General features: G+C 35.6%; 1 protein-coding gene across 1 annotated transcript in view; it reads left to right on the top strand.

Annotated features, from left to right (window-relative positions):
* Window positions 1–7,451, top strand: part of LOC110440470 — a 52,859-nt gene extending 45,408 nt beyond the window's left edge. Inside the window, exons 29-36 of the mRNA XM_021483574.1 lie at window positions 228–398; window positions 1,697–1,910; window positions 2,628–2,772; window positions 3,112–3,274; window positions 3,948–4,162; window positions 4,550–4,685; window positions 5,154–5,264; window positions 5,689–7,451. Of these exons, the coding sequence (XP_021339249.1) occupies window positions 228–398; window positions 1,697–1,910; window positions 2,628–2,772; window positions 3,112–3,274; window positions 3,948–4,162; window positions 4,550–4,685; window positions 5,154–5,264; window positions 5,689–5,955 (1,422 nt within the window). The 3' untranslated portion in view covers window positions 5,956–7,451. The remainder of the gene's footprint in view (window positions 1–227; window positions 399–1,696; window positions 1,911–2,627; window positions 2,773–3,111; window positions 3,275–3,947; window positions 4,163–4,549; window positions 4,686–5,153; window positions 5,265–5,688) is intronic.
* The last annotated feature ends 5,490 nt before the right edge of the window (window positions 7,452–12,941 follow it).

The following is a 12,941-nucleotide window of genomic DNA, read 5'->3' as shown; positions in this document are numbered from 1 at the left end:
TAAATAAGGAAGTGCAGGTCAGAGGTTTTTCTGCCTGTTTTGGCAAATGCGTGACCTGACCAAAAAATCCCTCTTTGTCTTTCTCTGTTAAAAAGATGGAATTGGTTAAATCAATGAAACCACAAAAAAAATCATGCAAGTGAATTCCCTAGCTACATATATATTTAGGGGAGAACTGTGATTTCTTTCTTCATAGGTAAGATGAATTTTGCTTTATAACTCTTTAGGTGGGGAAACTGTTCCGTACCTGGCACAACTACTATATCAGTCGCCTACAGCAACATCAGGAGCATGAGAAAGTTGTCCGTATGCGAGCTCTACAGTTGTGCAGGAGGTGGCATCGAAAGGCACAGACCACCAGGGGGTGTCGTCTCCAGCAACACTTCAAACATAGACAGGTAAGGACCCCAGGGGGCGTCATCTCCAGCAACACTTTAAACATAGACAGGTAGGGACCCCAGGGGGCATCGTCTCCAGCAACACTTTAAACATAGACAGGTAGGGACCCTAGGGGGCATGGTCTCCAGCAACACTTCAAACATAGACAGGTAGGGACCCCGGGGGGCATGATCTCCAGCAACACTTTAAACATAGACAGGTAGGGACCCCAGGGGACGTGGTCTTCAGCAACACTTCAAACATAGACAGGTAGGGACCCCGGGGGCATGGTCTCCAGCAACACTTTAAACATAGACAGGTAGGGACCCCAGAGGACGTGGTCTTCAGCAACACTTCAAACATAGACAGGTAGGGACACCAGGGGGTGTCGTCTCCAGCAACACTTCAAACATATAGACAGGTAGGACACCAGGGGGTGTCGTCTCCATCAACACTTCAAACATAGACAGGTAGGTCACCAGGGGGCGTTGTCTCCAGCAACACATCAAACATAGACAGGTTGGACACCAGGGGTTGTCGTCTACAGCAACACTTTATACATAGACCGGTAGGGACCCCAGGGGGCATCGTCTCCAGCAACACTTTATGCATAGACAGGTAGGGATCCCAGGGGGCGCGGTCTCCAGCAACACATCAAACACACCCAGGTTGGACACCAGGGGCTGTCGTCTACAGCAACAGTTTATACATAGACTGGTAGGGACGCCAGGGGGCGTTGTCTCCAGCAACGCTTCAAACATAGTGAGGTAGGGTCCCCAGGGGGCATCGTATCCAGCAACACTTTATACATAGCCAGGTAGGGACCCCAGGGGGCGTTGTCTCCAGCAACACTTTAAACATAGACAGGTAGGGACCCAAGGGGGCGTCGTCTCCAGCAACACTTTATACATAGACAGGTAGGGATCCCAGGGGGCGTGGTCTCCAGCAACACATCAAACATAGATAGGTTGGACACCAGGGGTTGTCGTCTACAGCAACACTTTATACATAGACTGGTAGGGACCCCAGGGGGCATCGTCTCCAGCAACACTTTATACATAGACAGGTAGGGATCCCAGGGGGCGTGGTCTCCAGCAACACTTCAAACATAGACAGGTAGGGACCCCATGCTAAAAGTGGAAACTGCTAAAGTGTCATATCTGACTTTGTTGATTATTTTTCTTTTACCTGCAGCACAAAGTTTTTGTTTCAAAAGATGATAGTTAATATCAGGTCCTAATTTCTCTATGGATACATTACAACACAATTATGTTGACTTGTTTGATAACTTTTGTTGATTGTATCATTTTCTAAATAGTTGCAGTCCTATTTCCGACGATGGAGGACGTGTTACGACCGTCACCTGGAGCGTGAGGACACGCTGGCCTGTTATGTCGCCCGTAAAGACGAGCAGCTTGTCGGTCGCTACCTAACACGCTGGAGGACCTCAGTGATGTGTTGTCAGGCTGGTCGAATGTTTGATACAAAGCTCACCAGCACTGTGTTCACTGAATGGCGTGTCTTCACAGCAGGTAAACTAGTTATAAGCATTATACAGGTTATTTATATGCAATATAAGTTACAAACTGTAATTTACTTATTTTATTAAAATCCATAATTAATGAGACCAGTACCCCTCAAACTGTAATACTGACCCTTTATAGAGAAAAAGTGGGTCATCACAGGACAGCTCTCAACCAATCATGACTAGAAAAGTGTAGAAGGAAAATGAAAAATGGGGAACAAAAAACATAAAAGTTAATCGAGTACCATGAATATGTCTGCAGCTTGTTCTGTTTAAATGTGTGTTATTTGATTATCAGTTTGTGAAATTTATTTACAGACTTAAGACTGAATGTATACAGTATTTCCAATACCCCGCACAATATTTTTGTATACCCCCAATTTTATTGGGGAGCATATGGTGTTACCCTTGTCCTGTCATGTTGCATCTAGTCCTTATTCACCTTCATCATTCTAGCAATTTCATTTAATAAAAAAAATCGTCAAGCTTTATATGAAGGTCAAGTATGAGAATTCTTTAAATGAGCTCATATTTCAAGAAGCTAAGGCCAAAGTCACCATTACTATTCATAGAAATTCCCCATTTTCTTGGTAAATTGCATATGAACCCTTATGAAAAAAGGATTAAATTTTTGGAAATCCTCTAATACAGAACTGATATTTTAGAAAAATTACTATTTATGGGAAAGAGAGATAAAAGTATGTGTTAAATTTTGCCGTTTCAGAGGCCAAAAAGAGACGTGCTGCATGTGCAGTGTTCCAGCGAGCCCGGCAGCAGCGTAGTGTAGTGGTACAGTTCCTGTACTGGGTTCATATCACACGGGTACGCCGGTCCATCCACCACCACTTCAACCTTAAGCTACAAATACGGTAAGTCTTAAAGAAATATGTACACAGGGATTCAGTTAAAACATATTTTGTAAAACAAATATCATGATGTTCTTCACAGAGACTGACATCTTTAATGATTTCATATATCAGTACAAATAACTATTGCCTGGTAGTTGAAAACCTGTTGTAACAAAAGCATTAAATTATAAGGAAGATAATGGAAAAAAGAAAGACAATTTTAACTTGAAATTAACGTGCTTAAACCATTCATATGTGAAAATGATTGCTAAATGTCTGTGATTGTGAGGGAAACTCTTATATAATGATTGCATTATAGCACAACTTATCCAGAGAATGTTTTTATTAAAATCGTTTCAGGGTCCTACGAGGTTGGGCAGTGGTAGCAAGACGGCGCCGTAAATTAAAAAGTCTAAGTGATGTGATGACAGCCCGTGTCAATCGACGGGTGATGATCTCCACGTGGTATACGATGAGGGAAGACTTTGATTATTACCAATCCCTCACCGACATGTGCAGCAAGGTAGGTTCATTCAGGGTTATTTAGGTCCTGTTTAGGGTCATTTTAAGTCAAATAAATGGCCTGAAATCTCCCTTTGATTGCAAATGCTTTGAATACAGAGAGCCGAATGTGTAACCTTGATGTGTCTAAACTCATCATACAAATAAATAACACTCAAAGTTAACACTGGTCAGTCTGGTAACACTGGTTTTTGTAAAATCTGGAAATCAATCCTGTTCCTATGTATATGTGTCTTATATATAGAGAGATTTATACTTCAAGGTGCATACCCTGTCTCATTTGGTAATGTAAGAACACACATCGACCATAGTCAGTCTTGAGGTCTATAGAATTAGAAAGCATTAAACCTCTATAATGCTACAAATAGAGCTTTAAAATAATGGATTGGTCACAGGGAATTATTTACCCTCGGTGAACTTTACTTTTAGCTGTCTTGTTGGTTCTAAGAATGTTAACATGTTAAAACAGTTCCGAAAATTATTTCAGATTGAGGTTAGGAGAAAACTCTCCTGCAACCTCTGAAAGAATGGCAATTCTAAAAAGTTAAATACAAAAAAATGTTAAAAAAAAATCAATTTGAACTCGAACCAATAGCTTATGAGTAATCAAAGCTTTTTGATTGAAGGAAAGAAAGAAAGAAGGATTAGGATGACTTTATGTTTGTCTGTTACAGGTTGCTCAGGACAAGGATCGCAGCTGTTTGCGTCAGGCTCTTGTTAAGTGGAGAGAGCGGCTCAACAGGGTTATTGCTGGCCACTGCTATCATCATATGCTGGCTCGTAGGGGAGTCCGGGTTTGGCGACGCTTTGTTTCCAACCGCAAACAGGAACGGCAACACCAACAAGACCAGGAGGAGAAAGCAGTTAGGCACCATAACAGACACATAAGGTTGGAATTGCTACAAAGATCTCTCAAAATCATCTTGCCTCGTTATTGATGATGGGTGATGTACATTTATGTCTTTGGTGGTAGGGTGATATGAATGTTTGTTTACCTGAGTAGTCATATTCCTAACTCGGTACAAAATTTTAAGAGTATATGAAACAGTCATAATAATGTGGGCCATGGCATTCATAGCTGATATGAATCGTGCTATTCAAACTAGGTAGGGTTGCAAAGTGGCATTTTGCCATAGAGTGGTATATGCTTTACAAATGTAAAACCGCCAAAACAATTTATCCACAAATACCTCATATTAAACAGTATATGCATGTATAATCAAGATATTGCAGATTTTTTTTGATATATTCCTCATCTGAGCACTATTTGTTACAGTCGCATGGTCCTATATGCATTGCACAGCGAGATCTTGGTGGTACATCAGGTGCAACGCCATAGCAACCGACTGTCTCAGAAATACGGCCGGCTGTGGAAGCTCCGGGTGGATATGATGTACACTGCAAAGATCCTGGTATGTAACACTTTAAAGTCACCACTTCTTGCAGTAGATAAACTTAATGTCCTTAAAATTTAAAAGACCAATCTAAGTACAAAACACGGCCTTTGTATTGAGGTTGTAAGTACTGACTCAAAAGCTTTGGCATTTGGAAGTTATCACGGTGTGTACATCAAACAATCACAAATATTACTTTTGTGAAGATCGAGAGATGTATTTTTTTAATTAAATGTATATTGAATGATTCACCTAATTTGTAAGTGGAAGACATGACAAGTGATATTACTAGTCAAACTTACCAAAGTTGATAAGTTGGACAACCTTTATCAGTGATTAGCCTGCTTATTTTCTTGAAAACCACGCAATATCAGAATTTGTGTCCTCAAAATCACATTGAGAGGTCAGAGGTTGATTGTCCAGGACTTTTAAAGATGATTTATGATTATGTACTTATTCTACTCTACCTTTCTATTTCATTCACAGGAAAAAGAAAACTTATACAAGACTTGTTGGCGACAATGGAGAATACAGTTTGCTCAACAGCTTGCGGTGAAAAGAATGTACAACTACAATGAGAAACATCTGTTAGCCCAGGTTTGCTATTGTTTCCACACAACCATTCCGTATACCAGACAATTCAAACTATTTTGAGGATAAGCTAAGAATTGGCTGTGGTTTGGGGGAGTCAAGTTACTTGTATTTCATATGTAATAACATATAATATGTTACTGTAAGAGGTATTCACTTATTAGAAATAGATTTTGAATTTGGGTAATATTCACTTATTGTAAAATATTGCTGAATAATGTTTTATCAGGGGTTATTTTCCTCATGTGTTATATTCTCTCTGTAGTATTGTATTTTCTCAAAGTTGTATTTTTCCAATGTACTTTTTAAGTATTCAGTCTCTTTTTTTTCTCTCATGTGGTGTGAGTTGTCTAAAGTAATGTATTTTCTTGTATTCTCCCCTGTAGTGTATATATCCTGTTCACTTATTCCTCTAACTCAATATTTACAGGTGTTTGTGACGTGGAAGAATGTGAGCTTGAAAAGGAAACCACTCAAGTACCTGACATCATCACCAATCCCGTCCTGCATTCCAGTACTTCGCCTCCCCAACACTGGTCTTAGTTCAGGGGAGTCCACTCCATCACCAAGTCCCCGCCCCACCCAGATCCCAGGGCCGTTAAGTGCACGGGGAAGCTCAGTGACAGGGGTCACGGGGTCAAGATTAAAACAGCGTAGATCATCTGTACCTGGTATTATACCTATCAAGAAGAATTGATTCTAGCACTTCTTCGATATTTCAAGACTGGCAGAAAGATGTTGTAGAAGAGACATTGAATGTTTGTAAAAGTTGAAGTGATGTGTCATCTGCATGTACAAACTGGCAAAAGGCACAATCAATTTTACCTTTGTGTTAACGGGTTCAGAAAAGATTGGATACAAATGTAGCTGTGTGTTGATGGTCATGTAAAGCAAGTGTAGTAGTGTGTTAACATTATGAGTTAACTCAATAACCCCTGAAGTTTCATAATGAACTATTCTAACCTTTGAATTTGAAGGGTTCAAATGTGTCTTCAGGGGTGAATGAGTTGTAAGTAGCAGTGTGTTAAAATAATGGGTCAAATACATTTTTGACAGTCAAGGAAATCGAGTATTGGCGTTCAAGCTAAGCTGTGATATCATAAGAATTAATAAAAGTATTATCATATAATATAGGTTTGCTAATTATCGGTGCAAAAGTATTCTTTATCATGACAGTATCCAGGTAGCTATCTCATTTTCTATTTCATCCTATGCTTGAGCTACATCTGTATACCATTTTAACTTACTGGTTTTGTGATATGTCATAAGAAACAGTGAGATGACATCATAATTTACCCATGCACAATGGTTTTTATGCTGGAGTTTTTTGCCATCAAATGTTTTACGTATGTGATCAAGGGAACACATTTGATAAGAAAACTGAACAGAGCCTTGCTATGTGATAAAGACAACCTGAGTGTTCACATTACGTACGTTACTTCAGAAACGTGTTGCAGCTCAATTGTTTCAGAAAGAAGGTTATATCCAATTGGTCCTCTTTACTAGAGGTGAATTAATATATCTTGACTTTTAACATTTAAAAAGTTTGATATATCAAAATTATGTGTTGTTTTTCTTTAATATTTAAAGATTAGATGGAGCATAAAATTTCTGTGATTATTTAAAGTTCTCAATTTGTTTCATGAAAACCTCTTGATTGATTTTCAATGAAGTTCATTCTTAAAATCAATGAAATTGATAATCAAATTATCTTGCCCATATTAGTATTTTGACTAGGTGTAGCCTAATATTTTAAAATATATTAGAGACGTCTCCATTTTGAACATATTGCCCTTATAGGGTCCTTTGCTGGACTAAAAACTTACATTTGAATATAATTGGGAACCAAACATACATGTAACATACATGCATATGTTTTGTAGTATTTATATTTTTGATTTAGACTAGTGCTAGTACATATTATTGTATTAGATTCATGAGAAACCTTCTCACAAAAAGGCAAATTAATTCTTTTGAAAATAAGGTAAACAACATGGAACATGTAAACAACATGCAACATCAAAACCAAAGAATTTACCATATTTTACCTGTATGCAGTACTTAATTAGATGACCACTAGAACAATTCCTGAATTGTACTGTAAACTATATATAGAGAAGTGATCAATTCTAGACTTCATCTGGTTTTTGTCTATTCCGTCTTTGCGTATTGCAGAGTTATCTTCTCTTGTGAGCAGGGATTGATTGGTACGTCATTGATTTGTGAGAGTTACGTTAACGTCATCAATTTTTGAGAAAACGACGTAATTTTCTCACACAAACCAATGACGTAACAATCAATACCTGCTCACAAGAGAAGATAACTCTGCGATACGCAAATACAGAATACAACTTTAAGGTATGGATTATAAACATCCCTGTAAAAGTGGTTTAACCAGTGGGGTGCGCTTATTTCAGGTAACATATAATGTATGTGAAATAACCGATGTTCAAGACATTACCTTATCTGTTATGCGATTTCTTGACAATGTAACAATATACGTCTATTTTACCAAATAGACCCAAGTTATGCTTTAGTAGAAATTACTAGGACTTCTCGCAGTCAATATTTGTTATTGTCCGTAACAAATTGGGCATTGTAGATTGATCAAAACGCTCCGAGAGAGATGCAGACTAAATTGGTAATTTGAGGGAGAGGCAATCACATGAGGGAGACTCTATGTTTTGTTACCCAGTCATGTGATATGCTAACCAGTTAGCTATGCTGAAACACAAATGAGTTATGATAATATAAATACTTAAGTTTGGTGATTGAAAAAAAGGTATGTGTGGAATATTTTTTAAACTAATCACATCTTAAATTTCCCTAATATATTAATTTAGGGGAAAGGAAGAATTGTGTGATTGTGCCCAACTCATTGTTTATTTGTAAGTCATTTTATTTTCATATATATATAATGATATTGGTAGGCATTATTATGAGAATCAAACCTTATCATGTATTTATACTTGAGGGTTTTATTGAATTTCTGCCGACACTTTGTGTGCCAAAAACTGTCCTTTGATCATCTATGCAGATATAAGTGATTATTTTGTGACATTTTAATCTTTAATTTATATTTGAATTTAGAATGCATGTTAGGACCTACATACATTTAATGAACAATGATTTTGTTTTATTCGTTTAGTTAATTTATGTGATAGCTTCAATTTTTTTGAAATCATTGCAATTTTGATTTTAAAAAGTGAAAAAGTGAAAGTTGGATGTGTACTTTCAGAGTCAAAGAGTTCAATTTTCAAAACTTATTAAGCTGGAACTGTGCTCATATTGTTCATAAGCAACAAGGCTAAGCATTTGTAGTAATTTGTACAATACATATGTATACATATACAGCGCTCCACTGCAAATGTAAAAGTTTTACAGCAAGGTGTTGATAAGGCTATGCAGTACAGGAGCATTTTGTTCTTATGACATAACGATAAGTAAAACCCAGAGAATTTGAATCAAATTATTTGCTGAATAATTCTGTTAAAAGTCTTGATCATACATACATGTGGATGTGCCTTAAGTTCACTATAACTGAAGGTGAATGTAAGGGTTGGATAAATTCTACATGCACATGTCAATTAATAATATTTTAATGTGTTGACATTGACAAGGACATGTGTAAACCATGTTATAGTCCTTCAGCTGAGATAAAGTCCATGGTATAAAAACAACTGGATCACTCATTTTCTGTATTTTGCTGTTTTTATTTAATTTGTTCCTGATAAAAGAATCATTTTAATTCATGACATAAAAAACAAATTTTGACATTTTTACTTTGTCTAAAGCATGCTGTGATTTGAATTTACAAGATGTAATATTTTCTGTTTTTATTTCTGTCCAAAGCATGTGTGATATTTGTGATGCTGTCCTACAACCAAGCCTGTTGTAGCCAATTAAGAATTTATGTATCCCATGTCTTGTATACTGTGGTATTCAATTAGAATTAAAAGTTGTCTTTGTTACCTTATTTCAATGCCATTTGTTTACATTTTTATTTATTTATTTATTCATTTATTTTACCTACTTACTTATCTTATTGTTACTTATCGTTGTTTTCTGACTGAGGCTCCCTAAGGATCCTCTACATCACTCTTCGGATTTTACGCGCCTTCCGGTGATGTCAATATTTGATTACACTGACTTTGTAATAATTTTGGAGAGGTATGAAGATATTGCACGATTTGAAATTGAAAAATAACCTTCACTGTAGAAAATGACTCCAGACTTTTAAAGTACAGTCGTAATATGATATTAGATCAATTTTCAAAGATATGTTTGAAGAAAAGACCAACACAGTGACTTAAACATTAATGATTATTCTGCTTTTGTAATCAATTTGTAATGTGCTTTTTGAAAGACAATTTTTTGTTTGAATTACCATATATTATAAACTCCAACAATCAAAACTAATTGAAGGTAGAATTGTTGAAGCCAGTCTTTGGATTAGACTTGAAAAATCTGGGGTGTTTTGAAAAAGTGAAATGCATGGTTTTGATATTTTCCAGGCAGGCTACAGTAGTTGTAACTTAATACAATAATACAAATTATTGATTCAAGTTACATTGGTGCGAGTCACTTCTAAGAAACTTGTGTGGCCTATGTATCTGGTTTGAGACCGTTGGTGCTGATATGATTGTATCAAATTGTAGTATTTATTTATTAAGTGTTTTTAGGATTTTGTAGGGCGAAACTCAATTTCAATTTTTGTTGGGAATAAAAATTGTTTGAAATAGCATCCAATTGCTTTTGTATTTTCTGTTCTTTAGCCTGTAAGATGTGACAGGCCATGGACGACTGTGTTACAATGTCTAATTCATTATTATGATATCGACCAAACAATTGATTCACTGATGTTGGCACCTGTTCAGTAAATCAACATTTCTTTGAAAGCCTACTCATTAGAATGACTGAATGAATGATTATAAATGAAAAGTGTGTACTCCTCTGAAATCTATCCATTTAGATTCCTTGTCATGGTGCTAACTTCAGAAAAAATGATAGCAACAAAGCTCAAACTTGGTTTGTTGGTTGTCCAAAGGAAGATGTATCGACTCTGGGTGACTTGACAAAGGTCAAGGTCATTGTTACTCAAAATAGAATTTACATCAAATGACCTGTCTTGAAGCTAACATATAGAAGGAATGATTGCACAAAGCTCAAACTTGGCAATACATGTATGTGGGTGCAGTTCTGTACCTGTATGTTTGTGTGCTACTGGGAAAGAGGAAAAACCCTATAAATTTATCTTTTGGGCATGGTTCATCACAGGTCAAGGTTTCTTACTAAAAATGCAATTTTGTGTCCAAATCCTATCCTACCTCTAGAACAAATGATTAACTTGAACGTTATCAGAGGTCAAGGACACAGTTACTAGAATGGAAGAATCAAGAACGTTACATACCACAGATGCAAACAGTTAATTGACATAGAAATCCAAGATTGCTACCCTGTCCTCTGATTGAAAGCAGCACAAGATAGTTTTTATATGCAGCCCGTCTTCGACGGAAGTATTATATGGAATGGGGTTGTCCGTCTGTCCGGCGTAAACTTTTGTTTGTCAGGCAATCTCCTACATTTTTCAACCGATCTCTTTGAAACTTGGTATACATCATATTCATGATATGAAGTTGCGTCTCCCCTAAAAGAATTTTGATTCAACAATTTTTCCAAAAGTTATTTCCCTTTGTTCATTTCAGTATTTGGTTTTTTTGTCCTGAAATCTCCTACATTTTTTGACGGATTTCTTTGAAACTTAGTAGGCTAAATAATCATGATGTGTTGTTGTGTTTCCTTGAAAAGAATTTTGATTCAACAATTTTTGCAAAATGTATTGCCCTTTGTTTATTTCAGTATTTGATTTTTGTCCGGCAATCACCTCCTACATTTTTCAACGGTTCTCTTTGAAACTTGGTATACATTATAATCATGATATGAAGTTGTGTCTCCCTTTGAATCGACGATTTTTGCAAAAGTTATTGCCCTTTGTTCATTTCAGTATTTGATTTTTTGTCGGGAGATTTTCTTCTACATTTTTTATAGCATGTCATGCAACAACTTTTAGAATGATGCAGATCTTATTTCAATGTAAGAAAGAATATAACACTATATGGCATTCGAGGGGCGTATATTGTTCTGCCCCGTGGTACTCTTGTTTAATAATTCCAAGTTCTGCCTTAATATTGAATTTGACCAAAATTGGTACAAACGTTCCCGATACTTATTTGATCCAGTAGTATGTTGGCAAAATAAGAAATCAAGGCCTTGATTTGTGCCTTCTAATCCTATAACTTTAGATATCCGAGCTAGCCTGGTTCTATGCTTTACAAGCCGAAATGAGCTGGGACAAAGAGTTAGCTGATAAAGTTTTGGTATATCATAGTCCAAGTGTCTATTCCATGCTGGAATATTAGCTGAATTGGAGGTAAAACATCCAATGATTTAGGCAAAGATCGAAGCCCATTAGTTCTCTTGTTTGTGTTTGTTTGGGGGAAAAAATCTTACAAGTAAATGTAAAACACACTGTTCTTTTTAATAAATTTAAAATCAGTACAATTATGCTTCAATTTGTCATGCTTTAAGACTACATTTCTGAATACAGCAGCTCAACATTAACATTTTTAAAAAATCAACAATGAATTTGAAAATAATTTTGAAGATTAGTTGAAACAACTGATGTTAAAATGCAGTGTCATCAGAGGTCAGATTGTATAGAGTTTCAAGGATAAACTGATGTTATAATGTTACTGTAGCAATTGATTACCAAACCTGACTAAGGTACAAATTTAAGTCATTTAAAAAAAAAAAAAAACCAATTAAAAGTGGAATTCATCAGTGTTTTGCCATCAGTTGGACAGGGATCTTTAACATAGTACAACATGCATAACTCATTCACTATCAGTAACATGTTTCTACACACATGTACATACTAATACTCTTAGTTACACAAGTGTGATATTTTTTCTATCAAACAAGTATACACATATGGATTTATACATAATTCCTACACCTATCTACAGACACTCAAAATATGCAACATCTTATATAAAACACAAAAACTGTATGGTCTATCTCACTTAATATCAGGTTTTCTCAGTTTAGAGTCAGTAAAACAAAATGCCAAAAAAAACCAATTTTACCATACCTCGTTACACGGAACAGCTCTTAAAGACAACGTTGCAAGTTATTACCTGTAATGTATCATAGTGTAATAAAAGACTATATTCACAGTCATGCACATGCAAAAAAAATTTTATTTGTTTTTTTAAATAAAAAAAATTGTAAGGATTATTAACTTATTTCATTAACATTTGTTAAAACTCTGGCACAAAAAAAAGTATCTTAATTTTTACAACTTAACTATTAAGGAATAAAATGAACTTTACTTACATATTAAAAAAATGCATATTAATTCATTTATACACATAAATAAACAGACAACTTCTATTAAACTCTTTCACAAAAATATATCCTTGATGGATTAATACATGTAATCAAATTTTGTTAAAAATAGGAAATTAAATTTGCTTTCATTCATTTATAAACATAAATTAATGGAAAACTTCTATTAAAACCTTTCTTAAAAACATATCCTTGATGGATTAATAATCAAATTTGGTTAAAAATAGGAAAATGAATTAGATAAGTACTAAATAAATAAAAGAATTAATGTTAAAT

The sequence above is a fragment of the Mizuhopecten yessoensis genome, unplaced genomic scaffold (genome assembly GCF_002113885.1).
Source record: "Mizuhopecten yessoensis strain PY_sf001 unplaced genomic scaffold, ASM211388v2 scaffold11183, whole genome shotgun sequence".
NCBI lineage: Eukaryota > Metazoa > Mollusca > Bivalvia > Pectinida > Pectinidae > Mizuhopecten > Mizuhopecten yessoensis.
This window is presented reverse-complemented; position numbering and strand designations above follow the sequence as displayed.